This window comes from Syngnathoides biaculeatus, chromosome 23, assembly GCF_019802595.1.
Source record: "Syngnathoides biaculeatus isolate LvHL_M chromosome 23, ASM1980259v1, whole genome shotgun sequence".
In the NCBI taxonomy this organism is placed as follows: domain Eukaryota; kingdom Metazoa; phylum Chordata; class Actinopteri; order Syngnathiformes; family Syngnathidae; genus Syngnathoides; species Syngnathoides biaculeatus.
The window spans coordinates 16,615,108-16,637,282 of record NC_084662.1 but is presented as its reverse complement, the minus strand read 5'-3'; the positions used below and the strand labels follow the sequence as shown (position 1 = coordinate 16,637,282).

Here is a 22,175-nt window from a genome sequence, read left to right as displayed (position 1 = left end):
TTTCACTTTAGCGTCTTGTATTAAGTGTTAAATGATCTGAAACTTTGGACCTTGTCTTTTATGCACTCCCGGCTTGTCTCCCGGCTCACGTTTGTCGCTACAAATGTTTGCAGTCGCGGTACCAGTCTGTGGAAAACCATCTCAGAATCCTGATATAGCGACTTATCTTCCGTATAAGTATGAGGAAAAAATTCCGCTGTGCACTAAGCCTGCCTGAAGTGAACTGTGATCATATGAGGGGATGACTGCGATATAATTTTGTTTTGCATTAATGCTAATGTTCACCAATGCTCACCTCTTGATGGCACTAATGAATGTCCACTTAGTTTTTCATGTTATGATTGCGTTTACGTCATGAAAGCTCATCAGGAAATGATCCAGTTTCACTTAATTAGTCTTAAAATCCATATATATTAATTATAAATGTCTTTGTTCATCATTATTTCACTATTCATTTATACACCACCAAAGAAATGGATTTATGACACGTCGGTGAGGTTTTTTGAATGTATAATTGGTACGTTGGCTCAGTAACTGTTGGGGAACACTGCAGTGATTTAACGCAAAGTCAGCATGTTCTCTATCTGAAAGTCTTTGTGGACATTATATATTGGCCAAGGTGAGAGGCGGTCGGCCCAACGAGCCTGGTGGGATCTTTTGTAATATTGTAATACGCGGGCACGCTCTGCTTAATCCCGTCCTGCTGACGGCTAATCCAAATGGAACGCAGAATAGCCTTGAAGCTAATAGCCTCCCAGGAGCTGCCGCATCCCTACCGCCCACCCCTTCCCACTTGCCCCCCGCCCATTTAAACCAGCTTCCGTTGCCACATTCTTTTCCACTCGCTGACTGCCACTGTCCTCTGCATTTGCTTCACTTTTAAATCCTGACTCTCCCAACATCCCAACCGCTTCACACTGAGTTCCAAGTTATTACGCAAATAATTTATTTCCCAGAATTTCCAGAAAGAGTAGCACAATTGAAGGGGGGGGGTTAAACTATGACAATAATAACCATGTCATGACTGTATCTTTTTATCAAATAAATTTAAGAAAATAAGTATTTTAACACCCTGCTGTATTGCAAGTTCTCCCACTTAGCAATTATGGAGGGGTCGTGGGTGCATGTTCACTGTGAGAGATGATCTAAAAAGAAAAATCCAGAAATCACAATTTATGATTTTTTTTTAACGATTTATTTGTGTCATACAGCTGCAATTTGAACACCTGAGAAAACCGATGTTAATGCTTAGTACAGTAGCCTTTGTTTGCAATCACAGGGGTCAAACGTTTCCTGTAGTTGTTCACCAGGTTTGCACACACTGCACGAGAGATTTTGGCTCACTCCTCCACACAGATCTTCTCCTCACTGTATAAGTAGAGGCTGGAACGGATTACTGGTAATTCTCATTCATTTACATAGGGGAAGATGACCTCGAGTTAAAGTTTTGTCACAGAAGGAATTAAACTCATCTCAAGCCTCCACTGTACTCCACAAGATGCAGTTGGAGAAAATGATTAATAGAAAGATGTTTGATGTCATTGGATCAGGTTGTTAAGAGAACAGAAGGCATTTTTAATTGAATGATGATGTGATGTGTGCGAATATAATTTTGCTGCTAACGAGAACCCGACAGCCTGAAGACCAGATTAGAAAAAAATGTGATCAATAACTGCTGCTGGAGATGGGAAGTTGTTACGTTGTAGTTCTGTCTCCATTTGGCACGCGGCTCGAGGAGGAATAACAACACAGACGTGAGGGAGGGAAATGTTTTTTTTATGATTCTGGCGTCGAGGGAATCAATTTTGGAAACTTTGTGCGCTGCGAGCGGCTCGTTAGAGCGCAGTGGAATTATTTTTTTTTCGGTGGCGAGAAAAAGCAAGTGACGGGGGATGCAACATCCATTTATGGCGCCACCTCGTTAGCGCGCCGTCACACCTTCTGGGAGGACGAGGTGTGAAATGGAGGCCATGACGCTCGACGAGAAGATGGAACCTTTTTTGATTGGTCATGCTGTTTCTCTCACATGCTAATTTGGTCCCGTCCATCTCTGTCCCGCATTCTTATGACAATCCAAGTCTTAAAACTTGCAGTCTTCCGATAAACACAACAATTTTTCTGCCTATAATTTTTCTTTATTATTCTGTTAGGGGTCTATAAAAGGTATTTTAGGACATGATATATTTTTTAAATTTATTGGCCTTTTTGGAATTTTATCCTGTCAAATACCAGAATTGGCCTAAAAAAAGTTGGTGTTGTTTGAGCCTGAGCAAAAATTACTTTTCATTTGACATTCACACTGCAGTATTAATTGTTTTTTTTAAAATAAATCAATAAAATCAATAAAATAATGTATATATAATATTATATAATAATAAGAACATTGTACATAATATATAATATTTATTATATAATAATACATATATTATACATAATATATTATACAATATATAATAAATATATTGTACATAATGTATTGATCATATACAAATACATTTTTTTAAAATATTTTTGTACAAAGGACTTTCTTTGTATCTGTGTTTTCAATGTTATTGTTTCAATAAATAACCCTTAGTTGTTCATCTTTGCATCTTAATTTCAATACTTGTTTTGAAATTATTCCAATATTTACAGAATAAAATGAGTTGTGTGTGGAATAATCGACCATGCAGCGGACATGAGGTTAGATTAATTGAGATTTGAGTTTTTTTCCCTACTGCGGCACTACTTCTTACTTTTTCTTCTTTCTCTGCTCTTTTCCTCCACTTTCCTCCTCCTTCATCTTCTCCCCCCCTCCATCCTCTTCCTCCTCCTCACCCTTCCCAAGTGAGGATGAGGAGCAATGTTTTGGTGCGCCCTTGCTCTTGTTTCCCCTGCTCGGATAATTGCCGGCGTTTATGTCAAATTAAATGACGCGCTGTCTCTTTGAGACTGAGGGAAGGACTCGAGTGCCTCACTCCTTCAGTGGTTAAGTGCTCCACGAAAAGCGGCAGCCAGGAAATGAAGGAAAACAAAAGTTACTGCAGTAAGTGTACTGTTACCTTGGGGAGCGCTTGTATGCTTACACTCTGATAATGTAGCTTCCTTTTAGATAGTCCTCTGGTGTGTTCACTCGAGAGTGCCTCGTTGTTAGCTATGAGTGCTTGCACACTACAAAGAGAAGGCAGAAGGAAGACTTGGCAGGTTGAAGGGTGGGGGTAGGGGCAGATAAAGTCAGACGTGTGCACAAGGCTTTGGCCTGGATTGGCCACTTTGGAGCGCCTCGTTGTCACATCTTGGAAAAGTCTCGCCATGACGTACTGGGGGCAGTACGGTGGGGCAGCTTTAAAGCGTTGGCCTCATAGTTCTGAGGAGCCGAGTTCAATCCCGGCCCTGCCTGTGTGAACTTTGCAAGTTCTCCCCGTGCCCGCATTGGTATTCTCCGGGCACTCCAATTTCCTCCCACATCCCAAAAACATGCATCATTAATTGGACACTCTAAATTGCCCCTAGATGTGATTATGAGTGCGACTGTTTGTCTCTATGTGCCTTGCGATTGGGTAAAAACCAGTTCAGGGTGTACCCCGCCTCCTGCCCGATGACAGCTGGGATAGGCTCCAGCACTCCTGCGACCCTCATGAGGATAAGAGGCGAAGAAAATGCATGGATGGATGGATAATCAACGGGCTATTTTTGGGTTCCAAATACCACAGGCCGGTAGTCGAGGTGAGCGTGTGTAAATGATAAACGGCGCTGGAGTGTGGGGTCAAAGCTCGGCAGCCTCGGTGAGGATGAGCATTGTTAGCATTCACACTCCGAAAACATCATCATCAATGTCGCTTGCTGCTTTGCGCAACATTTACGTGTGAACTCAAGTGTGTGTGTGTGTGTGTGTGTGTGTGTGTGTGTGTGCGTGCGCATGCGAGCACACGCCAGATGGTGCGTGACGACTGTATCGCTCCCGGCGCCGCAGCTGTCCGGGCCAATACAACCCAGCCGCACACCTCTTCATCACGTTAAATAAACAGCACAACATCCGCACGCGCAAATGCACGCATAGGCAGATACGTACACCACCTGGTGTGGGCTGCAGCCTGCAGCCGCTGTCTGTATTGTTCACCTGACATGCACGCAGACGCGCACAGACACACACACACACATACACACACACACGCATGTCCACACGCCTGTGCACACACTCACATGCCAGTCGTACCACTACCTAATCATTCAAGTGTGTGTGTGTGTGTGTGTGTGTGTGGGGGGGGGGTCAATATAGATATTACTCGGTTTTGTGTCGTCTCATTGCATCATTTTGTTTGTGTGCGCGCATCTGGGTGTACAAAGGTTGTTATGCTGAATGAAAATTAATAAATTGATAAAACATTTTCATTAATGAAATTCAGATTAAAATGAGAGCATTAAAAAAAAGATAACGAGCAAATGACTTTTTGTTTCCAAAACTAAATCAAACTATAATTTTATCAAAAATGGTCCTCACTTTTCATCTTTGTCAATTAATTTCATGTTTGTATTCGTCAAAAGGGATACAAACGTTTACCACCACCGAAGGAAAGTGTCGGCCTCGCCCAGCTTTGTCTGGGGAAATTCGGGTTTATAAGCGACTTTAACGCCTGACAGATCTCGGAAGATGGCGGCGTTGTTGCTTTGTATTTGAGGTCAGCACAGCTTTTGAGTTGAAGATAAAGAGTAGGTGATGAGTCTTGGATTGTCACGTCTATAATGAGAGAAAGTGATGCCAACATCCAAGTCAGGGAAGTTTAGACATCTGGCACTCCAAATGTATATGTCATAGGGTGTAGATGGATGGATATTTTATGTTATTATACAATATTTATTTGGGAGTTTTTTTGAATCTCAAACATGACAAATCCATCCATCCAGCCAGCCATCATCTTAGCCGCTTATCCTCACAAGGGTCTCGGGAGTGCCAGAGCCTATCCCAGTTGCCAACGAGCAGGAGCCGGGGTTACATCCTGAACTGGTTGCCAGCCAATCGCAGGGTACATGGAGACAAACAGCCGCACTCACATTCTCACCTAGGGGCAATTTAGAGTGTCCAATTTATGTTGCGTGTTATGGGGATGTGGAAGGAAACCGGAGTGCCCGGAGGAAACCCACGCAGGTACGGGGAGAACACGCAAACTCCACACAGGGAGGCCTGGGATCGAACCCAGGACATCAGAACTGTGAGGCCAATGCTTTACAGTTGAACACCGTGCCGGCGAAATATAAAGTATCTAAAAAATATATCGCTGACGGCAGGTTGTAAAATGGATGGATGACGTGCATGAGTTGGGCATTTGCGTGGTGTGTTCGTGCAGATGATTCTATAAGCCTGCAAATTTCAGCACTGGTGTGAAACGCATACAAATATTAGTAAGGGACGACTGTTTGTCCCGCACGTGCGTGCCGGCGTCCGCGCGTCTGCTGCCACCTCATTGTCGAACCTTAATTGTGGCTCGTATTTTAATGCGCTCGTGTGTATGTTTGTGTTTCGGGGACGCTTTCCAAATTAGGACGCACCCTCCCATCACCAGCTGTTTACCTCAGATAGCTCCACACACACACACACACATACACACACACACGTTCGCACGCATGCAGACACACACGCACAATCACCAATATTTGAATGACACTAAGGTGCCGCAATTGTTGTGTGTAGCTATGTACACGTGTGTGTGCACATACGTGTATCTGTGTGTCTGAACGGGAAAGTTGGTGCACACACTTTTACTCTTGTGATAGCAACAACCCCCCAAATCCCCTTTGCGCCACACACGCACGCCGCAGCGCTCTGACTGGCGTGAACAAAGCGCCGAGGTTGTGAGCAGAAGGTCACCTTCCGTCTCGCCGCCAGACGACGGGCGCAAACGAGGAGGCATGCCGGAATGTCAAACGCTGAGGAATTTTCCCCTTCTTCTTGACGCAGACACAAATGAGCGAATTGAGCCATTTTCTAATCGTTTTTGACGAGACATTTCCATGTCTTAAAATCTATTCTTGGAGGGCTGCTGTGCACCGCTTCCACTAACAACGTGGCTGGGAACGGTGTTGACGACGTAGCCGTTTGCTCGCCGTGTTGAGCGAGTTTCGTTCCCAGGCAGGATCACTTTGACGTTTTTTTGCCTGCGGCAAGAAAGAAGCCTGCTGCAAGGTGATCGCGGAGCGCCCAACATTTGACAGCTCATTTTATCGTGTTCAATTGTTGAACAAGTCAAGATTTAATTTATTAATCTTAGCGCGTACGGAAACTGAAATTCAAAGGATTGGGGTCACTAGAAATGTTCTTCTTTCCGAAAGAAAAGATCTGGGGGTTTTTTCTGGGTGAGGTGTCATTAAATGAATCTGAAATTCAGGGGGGGAATTTATCTTCAGTTAATTGCTTTGAACATTATCTAATAATAATAATGCATCGTCGTTGAACTAAATTAGCCGGCGTTCGATAGTGACAGGCAAAATAATGAAATGCTCTTCCAAGAGATAGCAGAATTTACTAAATTAATCTGTGCATACACTTTTTCTCTGTCAATGAGGTTTTTTTTGTGATGTAAAATATGTGCCTTGGCACAATAAAGGTTAGATAACACTGTTTTAAGACCTTGTTAAAAAAAAAAACCCTGAAATGAAAATCTGGAGGCAACTTCACACTTTTTAATTTCTTGTCTCTGTTTTGTCATCTTTTTCCATGTCAGCCTATCTCGTGCATCTTCCTCTCTAACACCCACAGTCCTCATGTCCTCCCTCACCACATCCATCAACCTTTTCTTTGGTCTTTCTCTCGCTCGTTTGTTTGGCACCTCCATCCTCAGCACCCTTCTACCAATACACTCCCTCTCTTTCCCCTCTGGACATGTCCAAACTATCGAATTCTGCTCCCTCTCGAACCTTGTCTCCAAAATCTCGCACTTTGGCTGTCCCTCTAATGAGCTCCTTCCTAATCCTATCCGACCTTCTCACTCCGAGCGAGAACCTCAACATCTTCATTTCTGCCACTTCCAGTTCTGCTCCCTGTTGTTTCCTCAACTTTGCCCTTCATCCTAGCAGAGACTCTTCTGTCACATAACACACCAGACACCTTCCGCCAGCTGTTCCGACCTGCTTGGACCCGTTTCTTCGCTTGTCTACCACACTCACCATAGCTCTGGATTGTTAGCCCCAATTATTTGAAGTCGTCCGCCCTCGCTATCTCTTCTCCCTGTAGCCTCACTCTTCCCCCTCCATCAAATTCATTCCTCTCTCAGTACCACAGCTCTGCGTATCACCCTTGTTCTTAAAACTCCTCAGCCACCTTTCCTGGATGCTTCGATACCTGCAGAGGTATGTCATCAGGACCAACTGCCTTTCTAGTTTTCATACTCTTTCATCCCTTTCTTACTAGTCTTTGTCCCTTTCTGGTCCAACACACTTGCCTCTCCTACTCTTCCTTGCCTTTCATTTTTTGCATTCATCAACTTGTCAAACTATTCTTTACATCTATTTAGCATACTACTGGCACCAGTCAACACATTACGATCTCTATCCTTAATCAGCCTAACCTGCTGCACATCCTTCTCATCTCTATCCCTCTGTCCGGCCAACCTGTATAGATCATTTTCTCCTTCTTTAGTGTCCAACCTGGTGCACACATGTCATCATATGCCTCTTGTTTGGCCTTTGCCACCTCACGACTTTGCCCTAAATCACATCTCTATGTATCCTCGTCTCTTCTCTTTGGTCCTCCCAGTGTCCCACTTCTTCTTCGCCAACCTCTAACTAACCTCTCGTTTCTCTGTTCATTTTGTCTGTAGTGGTCCAGTCTTCCGGGAGCTCCTCCTGTCCATCGAGAGCCTGTCTCGCCTCTTTCCAAAAGGTCGCACAGCTTCCTTTCTCAGCTTCCACCACATGGTGCTCTGCTCTGCGTTTCTCTTCTTCATCTTTTTCTCCATCACCAGAGTCATTTTACACACCAGCATCCTATACTGTCTGGCTACACTCTCCACAGTCAGTAATATCACCATTTCATACCTGTCAACCTGTACGGTTTAGCTGTAGTTCATACAGATTTTGTGGCGAATCTCATGTATACGGCCATACATCACAAATCATACGGATTCTGAAACTGCAGACCAAATTCCGTTCTCTCGAAAAAGTTCTTGTGGTTTCGCAACAGTTTTTCGTCGCGGTCGGTCGAGCTCACTAGCGGAGCGTCTGCGGTCGACTTGCTGGTGTTCTGGCTCGCACATCGGCAGGGTTCACCTTCCTCCTCCTCCAAAGTGCTTCCTCAAAATCGCCGATGACACATTTCACCGGGAGTCCACCGTGATTTTGGGTACGTTAGAGCGAGACCTTGAGGAACGGTTAAATACATTTATTCGCACTTGTTAAGTCATATAAAATACTGTGATTTCTTGTCATTGAACCAGCAATCATTTGCTGATTTTTAATCCTAAAAGAAGTTCGGGTGTGGTTCGGACTCAGTTTCCCAATGTTCACTGCATGCTTTGACGTCATCACCAGGCGGCCAAACTGGCTTCTCTGGTCAGCATTTGCTTAGTTTACTGTCCACGCCGCTATACCGTATAGAGAGCAGAGAAAAGAGAGAAAGCAGGCAGAATCAAAAGGATACATGAACTATTGTCCTCACGTCTCACAAAGTTAAATACAAATTAATTATTAAAATTAATACAATTCTGAACACAGTAATGCCACTAAATAGACTCTGATAATTAAACATTAACGTCAGATATTATCATTATGGAGATCTACAGTAAAAACCATTGGAAAAACATTCTGTTTTTTCCCTCCGTTATTTTGACATAATTTGCTCCGGTACGTTATAAGGATTTTTTTGCTCTCCATAAGGATTTTTTGGTCATTAATACAGGTTGGCGCTCCGAAAAGTTGACAGGTATTTCCATTTGTCCCTCCAAATTCCTTTCCTTGATGCCGAACGTACCCATCGGTTCTTCTTCACATCTGTTTCCTTCACCAACATCTCCATGAGACTGTGTATCAACCACAAGTCTCTCCCCGTTTGAGTTGCTCAGAACTACTTCATTCATATCTTTCCAGAATACCTCTAGGTCACATCCTGCCTGTGGGGCGTACCTGCTAATCTGATTATACATAACGCACCTCAGTTTTAAGTCTCAGCCTCATCACTCGATCTGATGGTCTTTTCGCCTCCAAGACATTCTTAGCTACCTCTTCCAAAAAATAAAAACTACTCCATTTCTCCTCCCTTCTCGACCAAGATAGAATAATTTGCTGATGATACACAGTATACTGCAGTGTGTTTTCATTACTTTTTCTGTAGTTGAATGGGGAAAATAAATAGATTTAAAAATGGAATTTTTGTGAAAGGGGAAAAAACGAACGGAGATTTCCTTTAAAGGCCGGACGCACCTTTTTTCAAGATGGTGTGATCGATGGCAGCTCGGGGTGAACGAGAGGAGGCGGAGACCGCTTGGGGGGCAGGAAAGGAAACAAGCGAGTCTTTGTCAGCCCGGCCGGCTTCCTGCGACATTCGGCTTCAAGGCATCGCTAGACGAGCGCTGAATCACAGATGAAGTGCGTGGTGCGCGCGTGTGTGTGTGTGCGGCTCTGATGAATGATTTAAGATGCCTTCCTCCGATGCGCTCGTCGTCGTGGCAACTGGCACAGAAGGAGAAACTGTAGCATCCAGCTGTGTGAATGCCGTTGTTCGATCCCCGTCGGGCCCAATGGGAGGTTTTTGCGCTTAGCTGGTAACGATGGAATCCCCGCCCATTATATATAGTTTTTTACTTTTAAAGATGCCAGTTAGAATCCACCTGCGATCCAGATTATCATCCATTTAAATGTATGTGAGATTAGGTTGAGAGTTCAACAATCAATGTATCAATCAATCCAAAATGATGATTTAAGGGTGGGTTTTCGAGCAAAGGCGAGTCCGAGCCCGAGTGCCAATGAAGATTGTACACTGGTGGCACGGTGGAACAGCTGGAAAGCGTTGGCCTCCCAGTTCTGAGGACCTGGGTTCAGTCCCAGCCCCGCCTGTGTGGAGTTTGCAGGTTCTGCATGAGCCTGCGTGGGTTTCCTCCGGGCACTCCGGTTCCCTACCACGTCCCCAAAACATGCAACATTAATTGGACACTCTAAATTGCCCCTAGGTGTGATTGTGAGCACGACTGGTTGTTTGTCTTGATGTGCCCGGCGATTGGCTGAGTTCAGAGTCTACCCCGCCTCCTTCCCGTTGACAGCTGGGATAGGCTCCATCGCTCCCCGTGACCCTTGTGAGGATAGGCGGCTAAGAAAATGGATGGATGATTGTACACATACACATCAGAGTCCTTTGTTAAATGAGAATGTGTGAAAATATAAAGTAGGATATATTACTAATTCTGTATCAGCTCCAACCAACTAATTAAAATCAACATTTTTGAAGCACGAGTTCTTTCATGCGAGTACAAAGATGTACTCTGCGCACACAAACACTGGCCTCATGTTCTTCAAACAGGAAGATACACGGGTTTTTGGTCCCCAGGGGAGCTCGGCGGCCATAACAAGAAGCTTTGTCTGCTCACGTAATGTGTGAGGGTGTTTGTTTACATTTCAATAATGACTTTTAAAGGTTAAAAAAGATGAAAAGTCCAGTTAGAGAAAGGATTTTCATCCCAATCACTATTGGGTAAAAGCAAATCATTAAACAAATACATGGGCAACGGCCAGTTTCAGTATATATTGCAAAAAGAAAAAAAAAAAAAAAGCTAATAGTCATTTTTTCGAAGGCATTGTGTCAACTTGTTCTCACATTTAGTTTATATTTGAATCGTGGCTTTTAATCATGTAACTTTCTTCTGTTGTGGTGCCTTGAAATATAAGTGTAATTTGTTTCGTGACTACACTTGTAATGTAGAACACTCGTATCTCAAATCATCATTTCACATTTGAAAACCTCCGTTCCAGCCTTGGCGATATGGATTTTAATGAGAAAAATAGGATTTCAAATCTGGATTAAGGTTTCAAGATGGTAATGTTTTCAATCTCTTCTGGTCTATATTGTGTTGTCGTTTACCTTTTTTTTTTATTGTGCCGCCAGTTCATTGATGTGCAAAGTGTCTCATTAATGTCAAATGGGCAAATAAATGGAGTTAATTGCCGTTTTTGATTAAAAGACTCTCTGGCCTCAGCTCATTAAAGCTCAACATTCATTCAAAGCTTCTTCACAATGACGGCGACTTCAAATGTTCCCCCCCACCCCCCTGTCATTGAGGTTTTGCCTGGAAGAAACAGAAGAATGACGTGCCTTCATCTCCTGCTGCTCCGGCCTCATTTGAATAATTTAATGCATAATAATAATAATAATAATCCCGACCGTAGTTGCGCTGACACGCCGCTTCTGTTTGGCCCTCGTCTCCGTCGGCAGTCCGACACCAAAGCAATCCACTTTTAAGAGTTCCGTACTGCAAATCCATCCAGTGGCCTTCAACTTGTTTGGTTTTATTTGTTTGAATTAGTTTATGTCCAATTTGCTGGAGGAGATTCATTTGCACATCATAATGGAAAAAAAGTCAAATTGGAAGGCTCTGAAAATGTCATTTCGAATCATTTTTTCTTTCATTTGAAAAAGCAATCCCTGACGTTAATGTTTACAATTGGGACCACTGTTTTTTTTTTGGGGGGGGGGTGGGGGGTTATTTGCTCACCGACCCGATTCAAAGCATGAAGCTACAGTTCATAATTTTAATAATTGTTTTTTTTTCTGCAAAGATGCTTTGTTGCTGCATCAAGAGTGTGATTGATGCTGGATAATAGAGTATAAAGGGAAAGTTTAAAATTTTTCCACCAGATGGCGTGATTTTAAAGCATGCAGCAACGTTTCACCCCATCCATCCATCCATCCATCCATCCATTTTCTATCGCTTTTCTGGGTCAGGTTGCGAGGGAGGTTTCTTCAACAGGGATACCCAGACTTCCCTTTCCCCAGCCACTTCTTCCACCTCTTCTGAAGGGATCCCAAGGTGTTCCCAAGCCAGCCGAGAGACATAGTCTCTCCAGCGTGTCTTGGGTCATCCCCGGGGTCTCTTTCCGGTGTCCCACCCACCTCATTTGGCTCCTCTCAATGCGGAGGAGGAGCGGCTCGATGCTGAGCCCCTCCCGGGTGACCGAGCTTCTCACACTATTTCTAAGGGAGAGCCCGGACACCTTGTGGAGGAAAGACGTTTCGGCTGCTTGTATCTGGGATCTTGTTCTTTCGGTCAGGACCCACAGCTCGTGCCCATAGGTGAGGGTACGAACATAGATCTACTGGTAAATTGAGAGTTTCGCCTTTGGACTTAGCTCCCTCTTTACCACAACGGACCGATACAAAGTCCGCATCAGTGCACACGCTGCACCGATCCGCCTGTCAATCCTTTCACACCAATTGACCCCTCCGTACAGGGCACTTAACCACGCCTCCTGATGTGACGTCACGCCACGTGCGCTGACGTAAGACAAACAGTAAAAATGGCAAATACAATACAATACATTCTGAACTGAGACAGACTCCAGGCTTCTGATTTCATTCAAATCAACGATATATTATAGATTCTAAATACAATACATTCTTAACTGAGAGAGACGCCATGCTTCTGATTTCATTCAATCATTCACACGTAGCAATGTTATGCTAGCGGAGAACGTCTCATTCATTTATACGAGACGTGTATTAAAAATCCAATTTAGGGCATTTCTTCGTGCAAACACAGTCTGGTTAACTTTCGGCCGCGAGCCAGCAAGAAATCAATACGATTGTGCAGTCCGATCATCGCTAAATATCGCTCAACAAAGAATAAGTGTGTCAGTTGTTCACACGCAGCAGTGTTATGCTAGCGAAGAACTTCGAATTAATTTATACGAGACATGTATTGAAAATCAAATATAGGGCATACCTTCGTGCAAACGTGTTCTGGTTGATATTTGATGGATTTAGTTGATGATGCGGTCTTCCACAAAGTTTGACCCATCGAAGGCATTTTTCGTACTGGGTCTTCGGTTTTGGAAAGGGTACGAATCGAAATCCACCAACTAGCCTTTCAGGATACCTGTCGTCACTATTACAAAGTCAGTGACTACACCTCTTAAGCATATTTTTTGTTAAATAACCCAAATACGCGATAAAACGCTAACTAAACCTATACTGGACCATTCAATGTTGTCAGAGAAAATGGCGAGAGCAAAAACGGGCTTTGGTCTATGCCGATCTCTGGCCTCTGATTGGTCAGTGACGCGGATTGCGCAATACCCACGGAGGGGTCAATTACCCCCCCCCCCAAAAAAAAATTGTGAGAATGTAACGGTTTTTGACTCAAGTCGTTATTGTTAAAGTGGTTTTAAAGGTCATACCCCAAGATTCTCTTCATCTCCATGCTAACATGACTACATCCGTGTATGTGTTCTGCCAGGCCTGCGGGCAACGTGGCTACACGTAATGCCCCCCACTCCACCCCCCAGCTGACATTATTTGTCCACACGTGTTAATGGCGGGATCTTTGTGCCGCCAAGCGCGTGTGCGCGTGTGCATGCGTGTGAGGTGTAGATAAACGCTTGCTTGGCACTGACAACGTTGCCCTATAGGCAGCTTTTGCTCAACACAATGAGACAACACAACACTCTGCAGTTTTGTGTGTGTCTGCGTGCGTGTGTGTGTGTCTGTGTTGTCTCGCTGTGTGTGCGCATGAGTCTGCATAAGTGTGTATAATCAGACAGGTGATTCTTCTGATGCAGCAGACCATGTCGCTCTTGGAGAGATTATTTTTTCACTCCATATTGTCGTGTGTGTGTGTGTGTGTTGCATTCGCAATTCTCCATGCCAGCATCTGTGCTGAGACCCTGCTTTATGCTGTGATATTGCTTCATTCATCACCGAGCTGAGCACACACGCATGCACACACACACTGTCAACACTCTGTGTGTGTGTGTGTGTGCTTGCAGTCTGTACACTTTCTGTGCCTCCGTGCGCATTTAACACGTTCACGTGATAAATTGGACATGAATCACGGGAGCATACAAGATTGATTGTGCGCGTGTGTCTAAGTGTGAGATAAAAATCGGATTAATAACCTTTGCTTATCCAGGTAAGGCAATTGAGCGAAGATTTGTCGTCTGAAATGCCGACCTGGCTGCAGGCAGCCGTGTAAAACAAAGCAAAAATCACATGGACAACAAAATGTGCAGTGGAATATTGTTACAGCTGGAACGAGTAATGTGGGTGGTGGTATGCATGGTGAGCAGAAGTACTTGCATGCAGGTTTTCTTTCCAGAGGCACGGGTTTGGGTGATTTTCACCCGACGTTAGTGACCTGACGCATTTAACAGATGGAAGTTACCCGATGTTGGTGTTTGTGTGTTTAAATCAGGCGCGCTCTGCACTTTTCACGGGAAACAGCATTCACGACGGCCATATTTTCTGCCCCATTTCAGCCGCAGCTGTCAGCCTGTCACGGGCTTGTTTACGCTCTGGCATGCTAACGAGTGATTAACACGTTGCTAATGTTAATGTAGATCTGCCATCGTTAGCTTCGCAGATATCTTGCACTTAGTGAAGTTGTAGTACTCAGTGAAAAAATAGAGTGAAAGATAAGAGCTTCTGATGAAGATGTTGATTGCGTGGAAGCAGAAGTCGTGTATGACGGTGACAGTGTTGAGGACGAATTTTCATATTCTAGGGTTAAAGTCTGACTTGACAAGCCAGCATGTGGACATTTTATAAGACCTCCAGACGTAAAACAATTCCAGAAGTTATACTCCCATTTTTTGGAAACGTCAACACAGTCAAAACAATGAGGGGAACATTGCAGTAAAAGGAACTGAGCGCTGTAAACATGTAGGGCCTCACAAAAACACGTCGTGGTCTCGTCACATCGTCACACTGCATGCGTCAACCTCGTGTCAGTGCTGCGCTGACTCCACTTCCAACGAAATGAGGAGTGTCGTGTCGTTTCCTTTCATTTTCCCTCCATTTTCTCATCGGTGCTCTGCTGACAGATTTGCTTCCTTCTCCTCCTTCCTCTTCTTCTTTAGTTCATTTCACGTGCTTTCTTCTACATATTTGAGGCTATGATTTCCTCCGTCTTCTCAATCAAAAGCCTTTAATGTCATTATATGCTGTGCATGCAACGAAATGATGAGTGCTTCTCCACAAGGTGCAAGGTGCAAGAAAATGAAATAAAAATCAAAGAACATCTTTGGTAAAAAAGAAAAAAAAAACAATACGTAAAACATCAAGGCACAGTTATTGCTAAAGTAAATAAGTCAATAAATGCACAAAAGTGCCGTTGTATAATATTCATCACAGAACTATTATTTCAGTGGTTTGAGTTGATGGAAGTGATGGCTCTGGGGAAAAAACTGTCCTTGAATCTGGTTGTCCGTGTTTCGCGGGACCTGTACCACATGCCACAGGGCAGCTGGTTAAACAGGTGATGACCAGGATGTGAAGAAATTTGAAGGACACAAACCGCACACTTCCCATTGATGAACAGTGGGACCGGGTCGACACCGCACTTCCGGAAGTCCAGGATGATTTCTTTCGTCTTTGTGGTGTTCAGTTTAAGGTTGTTTGCAGGCCACTTTGACAATTTACCAATCTCGTCTCTGTAGGCACACTCATCTCCTTCTCATCAGCAAACTTGATAATGAAGTTGCAGGGATGGGCTGCTATGCAGTCATATGTGTACAGTGAGTATAGCAGAGGGCTCAGTACATAGCCTTGGGGGGACCCGGTACTGAGGGTGATTGAGGAAGAGAGGTGTGGGCCAAGTCTGACAGACTGTGGACGGTTCTGTGGTCCATATTTCATTTTGCCTCCTTCCCATATCGTCGACAAACATCCGCACTCACAATCACACCTAGGGGCAATTTAGAGTGTCCAATTAATGTTACATGTTTTTGGAATGAGGAAACCCACACAGGCAAGGGGAGAACATGCAAATTCCACACGGGCGGGGCCGGGATTGAACCTGGACTTCAGAACTGTGAGGCCAGTGCTTTCCAGCGACCCCACCGTGCCGCCCGCGTACAATTTAGTCAACATAAAAACCAAAAAATCAGTTATGACGAAACATTTCACAACGTTGTTTTCCGTGTGCTATCATAAATGGCCAAACACCTTTGAACATAATTCAAAGAGCTTGTTTGTGCCTTTTAACATCAAAGAACATTGACCATCCAGTTCAGCCGACATCAAAGACGGCCGTCTCTGAATGTCCTAAAAAAAAAAAAAACTGGAAAGAAACTTTTTGAGTAATTTTTTTTTTTTCACCATCAAAGACTTTGCCGTTTTCAATGAAGTTGATATGCGCTTGTACACATCAAAAACATTTCAGGTATCAACCTCGTGAGATAATTTCTTTGTCAATGCTTAAAACATCACAAGCCATGTTTTGGCACGTTTGGGCAACTATTTTTGCAAACTAATTAAAATCAACTTTTAGGATTCCTTCCTTGTTTTGATTTGAGTGCAAAGACCTAGTACACACACACACACACACACAACACACACACACACACACACACACACACACATCCACACACGTACACGCACATATGCATGCATACTGGCCTCGTGTTCTTCAAATAGAAACAAATATGGATTTTCGCACCGCAGGGAAGCTCGGCGGCCATAACAAGAAGCCAGGGGAGGAATCCATTTTTTTTCTTCTTCTCCCTAAATGTGTTATGTTTGTTTACATTTGAATAATGACTTTGAAAGGGGAGGGGGGTCTGGGGGTGGCATTTGCGGTTTTATCACCACAGGAAGAGTTCAACAGAGCACTTGGCTTCGTAAGATTGACACCTCGCTCGTCGACTATCAGATTTATACTGGCAGTTTAACACATTTTTTAATGTCTTTTTTAACTGCAGACTTCCCTTTGATCCCACAACTGTTTATTGCATTTGAATCATGAGAAGCGACTCAAAAGCTTATTGGTCGGTGGCTCAGGACATTTAAGACATAAGAACAATGGACACAAACAGCACAGCCTAGGATGCTCAAACAATTAACGATTTAAAGGTCCACTGTCATTAAATGCGTGATTTCTGGTATGTTATTAATGGAAAAAAAAGCAGCCGGAATGGACCCATCCGTTTTTTCACCACACAACACGATTTTGACGTATATGGCTTTTTGTAACTCCTGCCATGAAAATCCTCTCGAGGGATTTGTTTTCGAGAAGAAGCAGGAAGTGACGTTAGTAGCAGACGTCCTCTCAGGCGGCTTCATGTGTTCATACCAGTTTTACCTGCTGGAAGGAAGCTCATTGTTCCTTCGTGTTAGCCAAAATGCCGGCTCGTTGCATTGCTGGATATTGCTCGAACACTTGGGAGGATGGATTTACCCTTCAGAATTTTCCAAGAGACCCGGTTCGTCGTGAAAAATGGATTGCATGGGTGCAAAGCATGAGAGCTTCGTAATAATAGTTGGGGGGGGGGGGGAGGACATAATCCTCTCAGAATGTAACAAAAGATCCGCATCCGTAAGGCAGAGGTGCTAAATGTGTCGATGTGCCCGTCCGCCCATCGCGCCTCATCGTAGGTGGGCGGACTAGCCGCCGCCGTAGCCGTGCCTCGCGGACGTGCACGGCTTCGCCCGGGCTGGCTCATACATACAGCGTGTTTTCAATGGCGAATGTCCGGGGTGATGTCACGGGCAGGAGATGCAGCCAATATGGCGACCACTTGGATGTCGTCAAATGACACTTCCGCAACTTTGCCCATGGATGACGCGCTCTCCGCTCATATTCATTTTTTCGTATAGACATTGAAGTGAATAATATTATATGTATTTTTAATTACAATATCTATTTTAGAATGTTTTTAGGCATGACACTTGGGCTTTAACGATAAATATAAACAAAACGGGACACTGATCCCAGTCACTAGAGTTGAAGCAAATCATTAAAACAAAATCAAATACATGGACACTGGACAGTTTCAGTATAAACAGAATGAATCACGTGACGATTACTTTCTTATCCAGTGGCGCCTTGACAAATGAGTGCACAGTAATTTGTTCGGTGACAGCACTTGTAACTCGAAACACTCTTATCTCAAATCTGTTCCAGGCTTGTAACATTGATTTAAATGAGGAAAATTAACGCTCCACACGTCATAAAAACATACATTAAGGATGTAAGTTAAAAGAATTAAAAGGAATTAAACAATTTTTGTCACACTTTCCACATCAATGGAATGCTGCTCTTTCAGGTCTGCCCACTGCGGCCACATGAGGGCAGTATAGGGTAGAGAACTATGGTGTTCATTGGGATGTTGCAACTCATCTGTCCATCACTAATATTAGTCATTCATTGCAAAGGATAAATATTTTCATGATACTTCTACTCTTAATATTACTGAGCGGTCTGCTAATTTAACAATATTCTTAACAATATCAGAATCAACACTGCTTTATTTTTTTATTTTTTGGGTGACCTTTTCATGCAACTGCAACAATATTAATGTAAAATAAATGCAAACATAGATGGCGCATATGTCCGCTTGAAAGTGTTGGATCTGACATTTTTTCTCGCCATGTTTGTCAGGACCACAACGTTAGACGGGATTTAGCGTTTGCGTTAAGCTAGCTGTCTTAAGAGCACAGTTTTGTGGTTCTTTTTGCGCTTCTCTATTTTTGTTTGAAGCACTTAGCGCCTTGGCGTCCAATCGCCGTTGCCCCGTCACATCTGCGCTCGTTGGGCGTCCATCTTGACATGCATTACCTGACATGCTCATTAAGGACAAACTCCCCCCCACGCAGGGAAAACGACATCGACCGCCAAAGCGGCGACACGTGAAAGGATAAATGCCTCCTGCCGACAATTGTCAGCCGGTCGGCGTCGAAAAGCCATTCGGCGTGGCGAGGAGAGTTAAATATGGCCGACCCCCTAACGAGCGGCGCGGCGGTCGGGCGATTGGCGCACCGTCACTCTCAGCAAATAGGAGCAGCGTTACTCATCGTTCTCATTCCTCACTTAGCATGTTGTTGTTTTTGATTTTGCGTGCAGCTCACGCACCATCTGGACATCAACCCCCCCCCCCTCCCGCTCCACTTGACCAGTGGATCTCAAGTTAAGTCTCTCCTTCACATTCTCATCCTCATCATCTGCCAAATGTCCTCATGTTCCAAATTGTCCGTGATCTGATTTTTCTCATGTCCTTCTCATCTCATCTTCCTCATATCATCCTCATCCACCTCACATCCTGATCTTGCTGGTTTCTCCCTTCTTTTGCCGTCATGTCTTCATCGTCCTCTTATCATGGCCTCCTATTCCTCATGTCCCAAATATCCTCATTGTGCTCGTGTCCCCATCTTTTCATCTCCCTTATCTTCTCATCGTCATCATGGTTTAATTTTCCTCATCTCCCCCTCTTCCCCGTAGCATCCTCTTCCTCATCTCCTCCTCCTCCTCCTCCTCCTCCTCCTCCTCCTCACATCTTCATCTTATCTGTGTTCTCATTTTCCTCCCATTCTCATTTGTTGTCTTCCTCTGGTCCTCTTCCTTGTTGTCGCGTCCTCATCGCTGGTCTCTCCTCACCTGCTTTCTTCCTCCCTCCCTCCCTCCCTCCCTCCCTCGAGTTTGTCCTCACCACTGATTTCCTGTCTCTTCATTCTGAGCATGACGCATAAAGAGTGCACACACATACACACACACACACACACACACACACACACACAAAACACACTGAGTGAGTATGGAAGCGTGTTCATATCATCTCCAGCATCAGTCATCTGTCAGCACAAATGTTGTCTGTACATCTGTGACTGCCATTGTGTGTGTTCTCACGCTCTACAGACACAAACACACACACGCACACTCTGTTGGGCCTTTATCACCCAATCTCTGCTCTGGGCTAGAACTGCTGCATAAATCAAGTGCGGCAAAAGTGGAGATGGCAGCACAGACGGGCATGATGGGATGCGATAGGAGAAAAAATATATATGTGTGTGTATGTGTCTGTGTGTGTACAGCTCTCTACTGCATCTATATATTTTTTCTTCTTCACACAACAGAGGGAGAAACTATTTCTTAGCGAGACAATGAGAAGGCTTGAAAGAAGTCGAGGGAGGATGGAGGGAGAGAAAGGGATGAAAGGCGGAGGAAGCGTAAAAGAGGGAAGTGGGGTTCGAGGAGCGCTTGTGGGGATAAGCAGCTCAGATAATGGAGGATGGATGGAGGTCGAGGAGTATGGCAGCCTCTTAACATCTGCTGTGAATAAACTCGCAAAACATAAACAGCAATAAAGTCAAGGTAGGAAGAAAAGAATAATATGCTGTAATAACTTAAAGTATTCTTCTACAGTTGGAAAGTACAATCTGTACTGTAGTCGAAAGAAAACTTCAAAAGAACAGGTGGTCATAAAATAGTTTTTCAAAAGTGAAATCATAATTCATGTGGCATTTTAATTATTTAAAATTTATGTATTATTGTCAATTCAATTATGATTAATTAAAAAATTGTTTAATAACATGCTTTTTTTAAAATTCATTTAATTTTTTTCTTATTGTATTTTCAATAAATACAGTGTTCTGCTATTTGAGGCGATATATTGATAAACCATACATATATTTATTTTTGTATTTTTATTTTTTTAAATGATAGCCTAAAAACACCAGCACAGTCCATCCATCCATTTTCTTTGCCGCTTATGCTCACGAGGTTCCCGGGAAGTGCTGGAGCCTATCCCGGCTGTCAACGGCCAGGACGCCCTGAACTGGTTGGCAGCCAGTCACAGGGCACATAGAGACAAACAGCTACACTCACAATCACACCTATGGGCAATTTAGAGTGTCCAATTAATGTTGCATATTTTTGGGATGTGGGAAGAAACCAGAGTGCCCGGACGGAACCCACGCAGGCACGGGGAGAACATGCAAACTGCACGCAGGCGGGTCCGGGATTGAACCCGGGACCTCAGAACTGTGAGGCCAACGCTTTACCAGCTGATCCACCGTGCCACACCCACCAGTTCAGTAAAAATGAAATTTTTATTTTATTTTGAGGGCAAAAAACACCCAGTAAAGTAAAAAATTGTTGTAAATAAGTACATTTTTTAAAAATGATTTCCATTTTTCCAGCTCGCGCATGAAAGGAGTGATTTTGACTTGCAACAGTCTGTTACATCCAAAGTCTGTTAAATTAGAGTCCATTGCATTGCAGTACCACTGTTTAGTATTTCTCCGGGTGAGCTGGAATCGATCAGTGCCCAAGGTGACGTGGGTTACGCCCCGAACTGGTCGCCAGTCAATGTGGTCATCGAAGAAAATTGACTGTCATGGCGAGTGCATGCCAACCTTGCGCCACCCGTGCCACAGCGTCACATTTATTCAGACTCGTGCCCTCCTCCACTTTTTTCTCGTCACATCAAAAACTAATTGCTGCTTAATGATCTCCTGATTGTCTTATTTCACGGCCGGGCGCTCACGACGCGCAAGCTCCCGGTTCTTGCCGGGCTCAAGGACACGTCAGCGGGTCGCCGGGATTTTTAACGTGACACACTCGCGCCAGAAAGGCCGCCAATGAGCCAGACAGCTGCTTTTGTTTATAAATGTCAGCCATCCATCAATTGCATATAGGTGAAGGCCAGTGTCGTCTTCCAAATGCCGTGCGTCCTTTTTAGTCAAAGAATCGTGCTGACCCAGCGGCGGCGGCGGCACCAACAGCAGCCTCCACTTTCACATTGTTGTCTGCTGTATTTTAATGAGCCGGCTGCTCATTTATAATTCATGTTCTGCAGTGTGAACACACGTGTGTCAGTTTAGGAGGAAGTGTGTGCGTGTGTGTGTGGGCGGACGGGTGGGTGACATCTGTAAGGGTAAGCCCGCGTCGGCAGTCGAGTTTCCAAACTTTTTTTTTTTGCATGTGTACGCAGGTGCAGCGCGTTACGCTACGACGCCAACCTTCCCCCGACTTCCATCGTCATCACCTTCCACAACGAGGCTCGTTCCACCCTGCTGCGCACCGTCAGGAGGTACACGCGCTACATGCTTGCGCACGCGCGCGCAGTATACACTGGGACGTTAATTTTCCTATGCCTTATATTCATCCCATTTAGTTTTTTGATGGCTTTTCGGGATTTATTTGTCTTGTAAAGTTTCTCCCAGTTTTTCTTGTTGTTGTAGCCAAGTACAACGGTCGTTATTCCGTGTCAAGGTCCAAAAAGTGAGC

At 44.3% G+C, this 22,175-nt stretch overlaps 1 protein-coding gene across 2 annotated transcripts in view; it reads left to right on the top strand.

Annotated features, from left to right (window-relative positions):
- The window catches only part of galnt14 (UDP-N-acetyl-alpha-D-galactosamine:polypeptide N-acetylgalactosaminyltransferase 14 (GalNAc-T14)), a 71,274-nt gene that overhangs the window by 22,920 nt on the left and 26,179 nt on the right, over positions 1 to 22,175 (top strand). For both annotated transcript variants that reach the window (XM_061812840.1, XM_061812841.1), the window contains one exon: positions 21,880 to 21,978. In XM_061812840.1, coding sequence (XP_061668824.1) covers positions 21,880 to 21,978 — 99 coding nt within the window. The remainder of the gene's footprint in view (positions 1 to 21,879; positions 21,979 to 22,175) is intronic.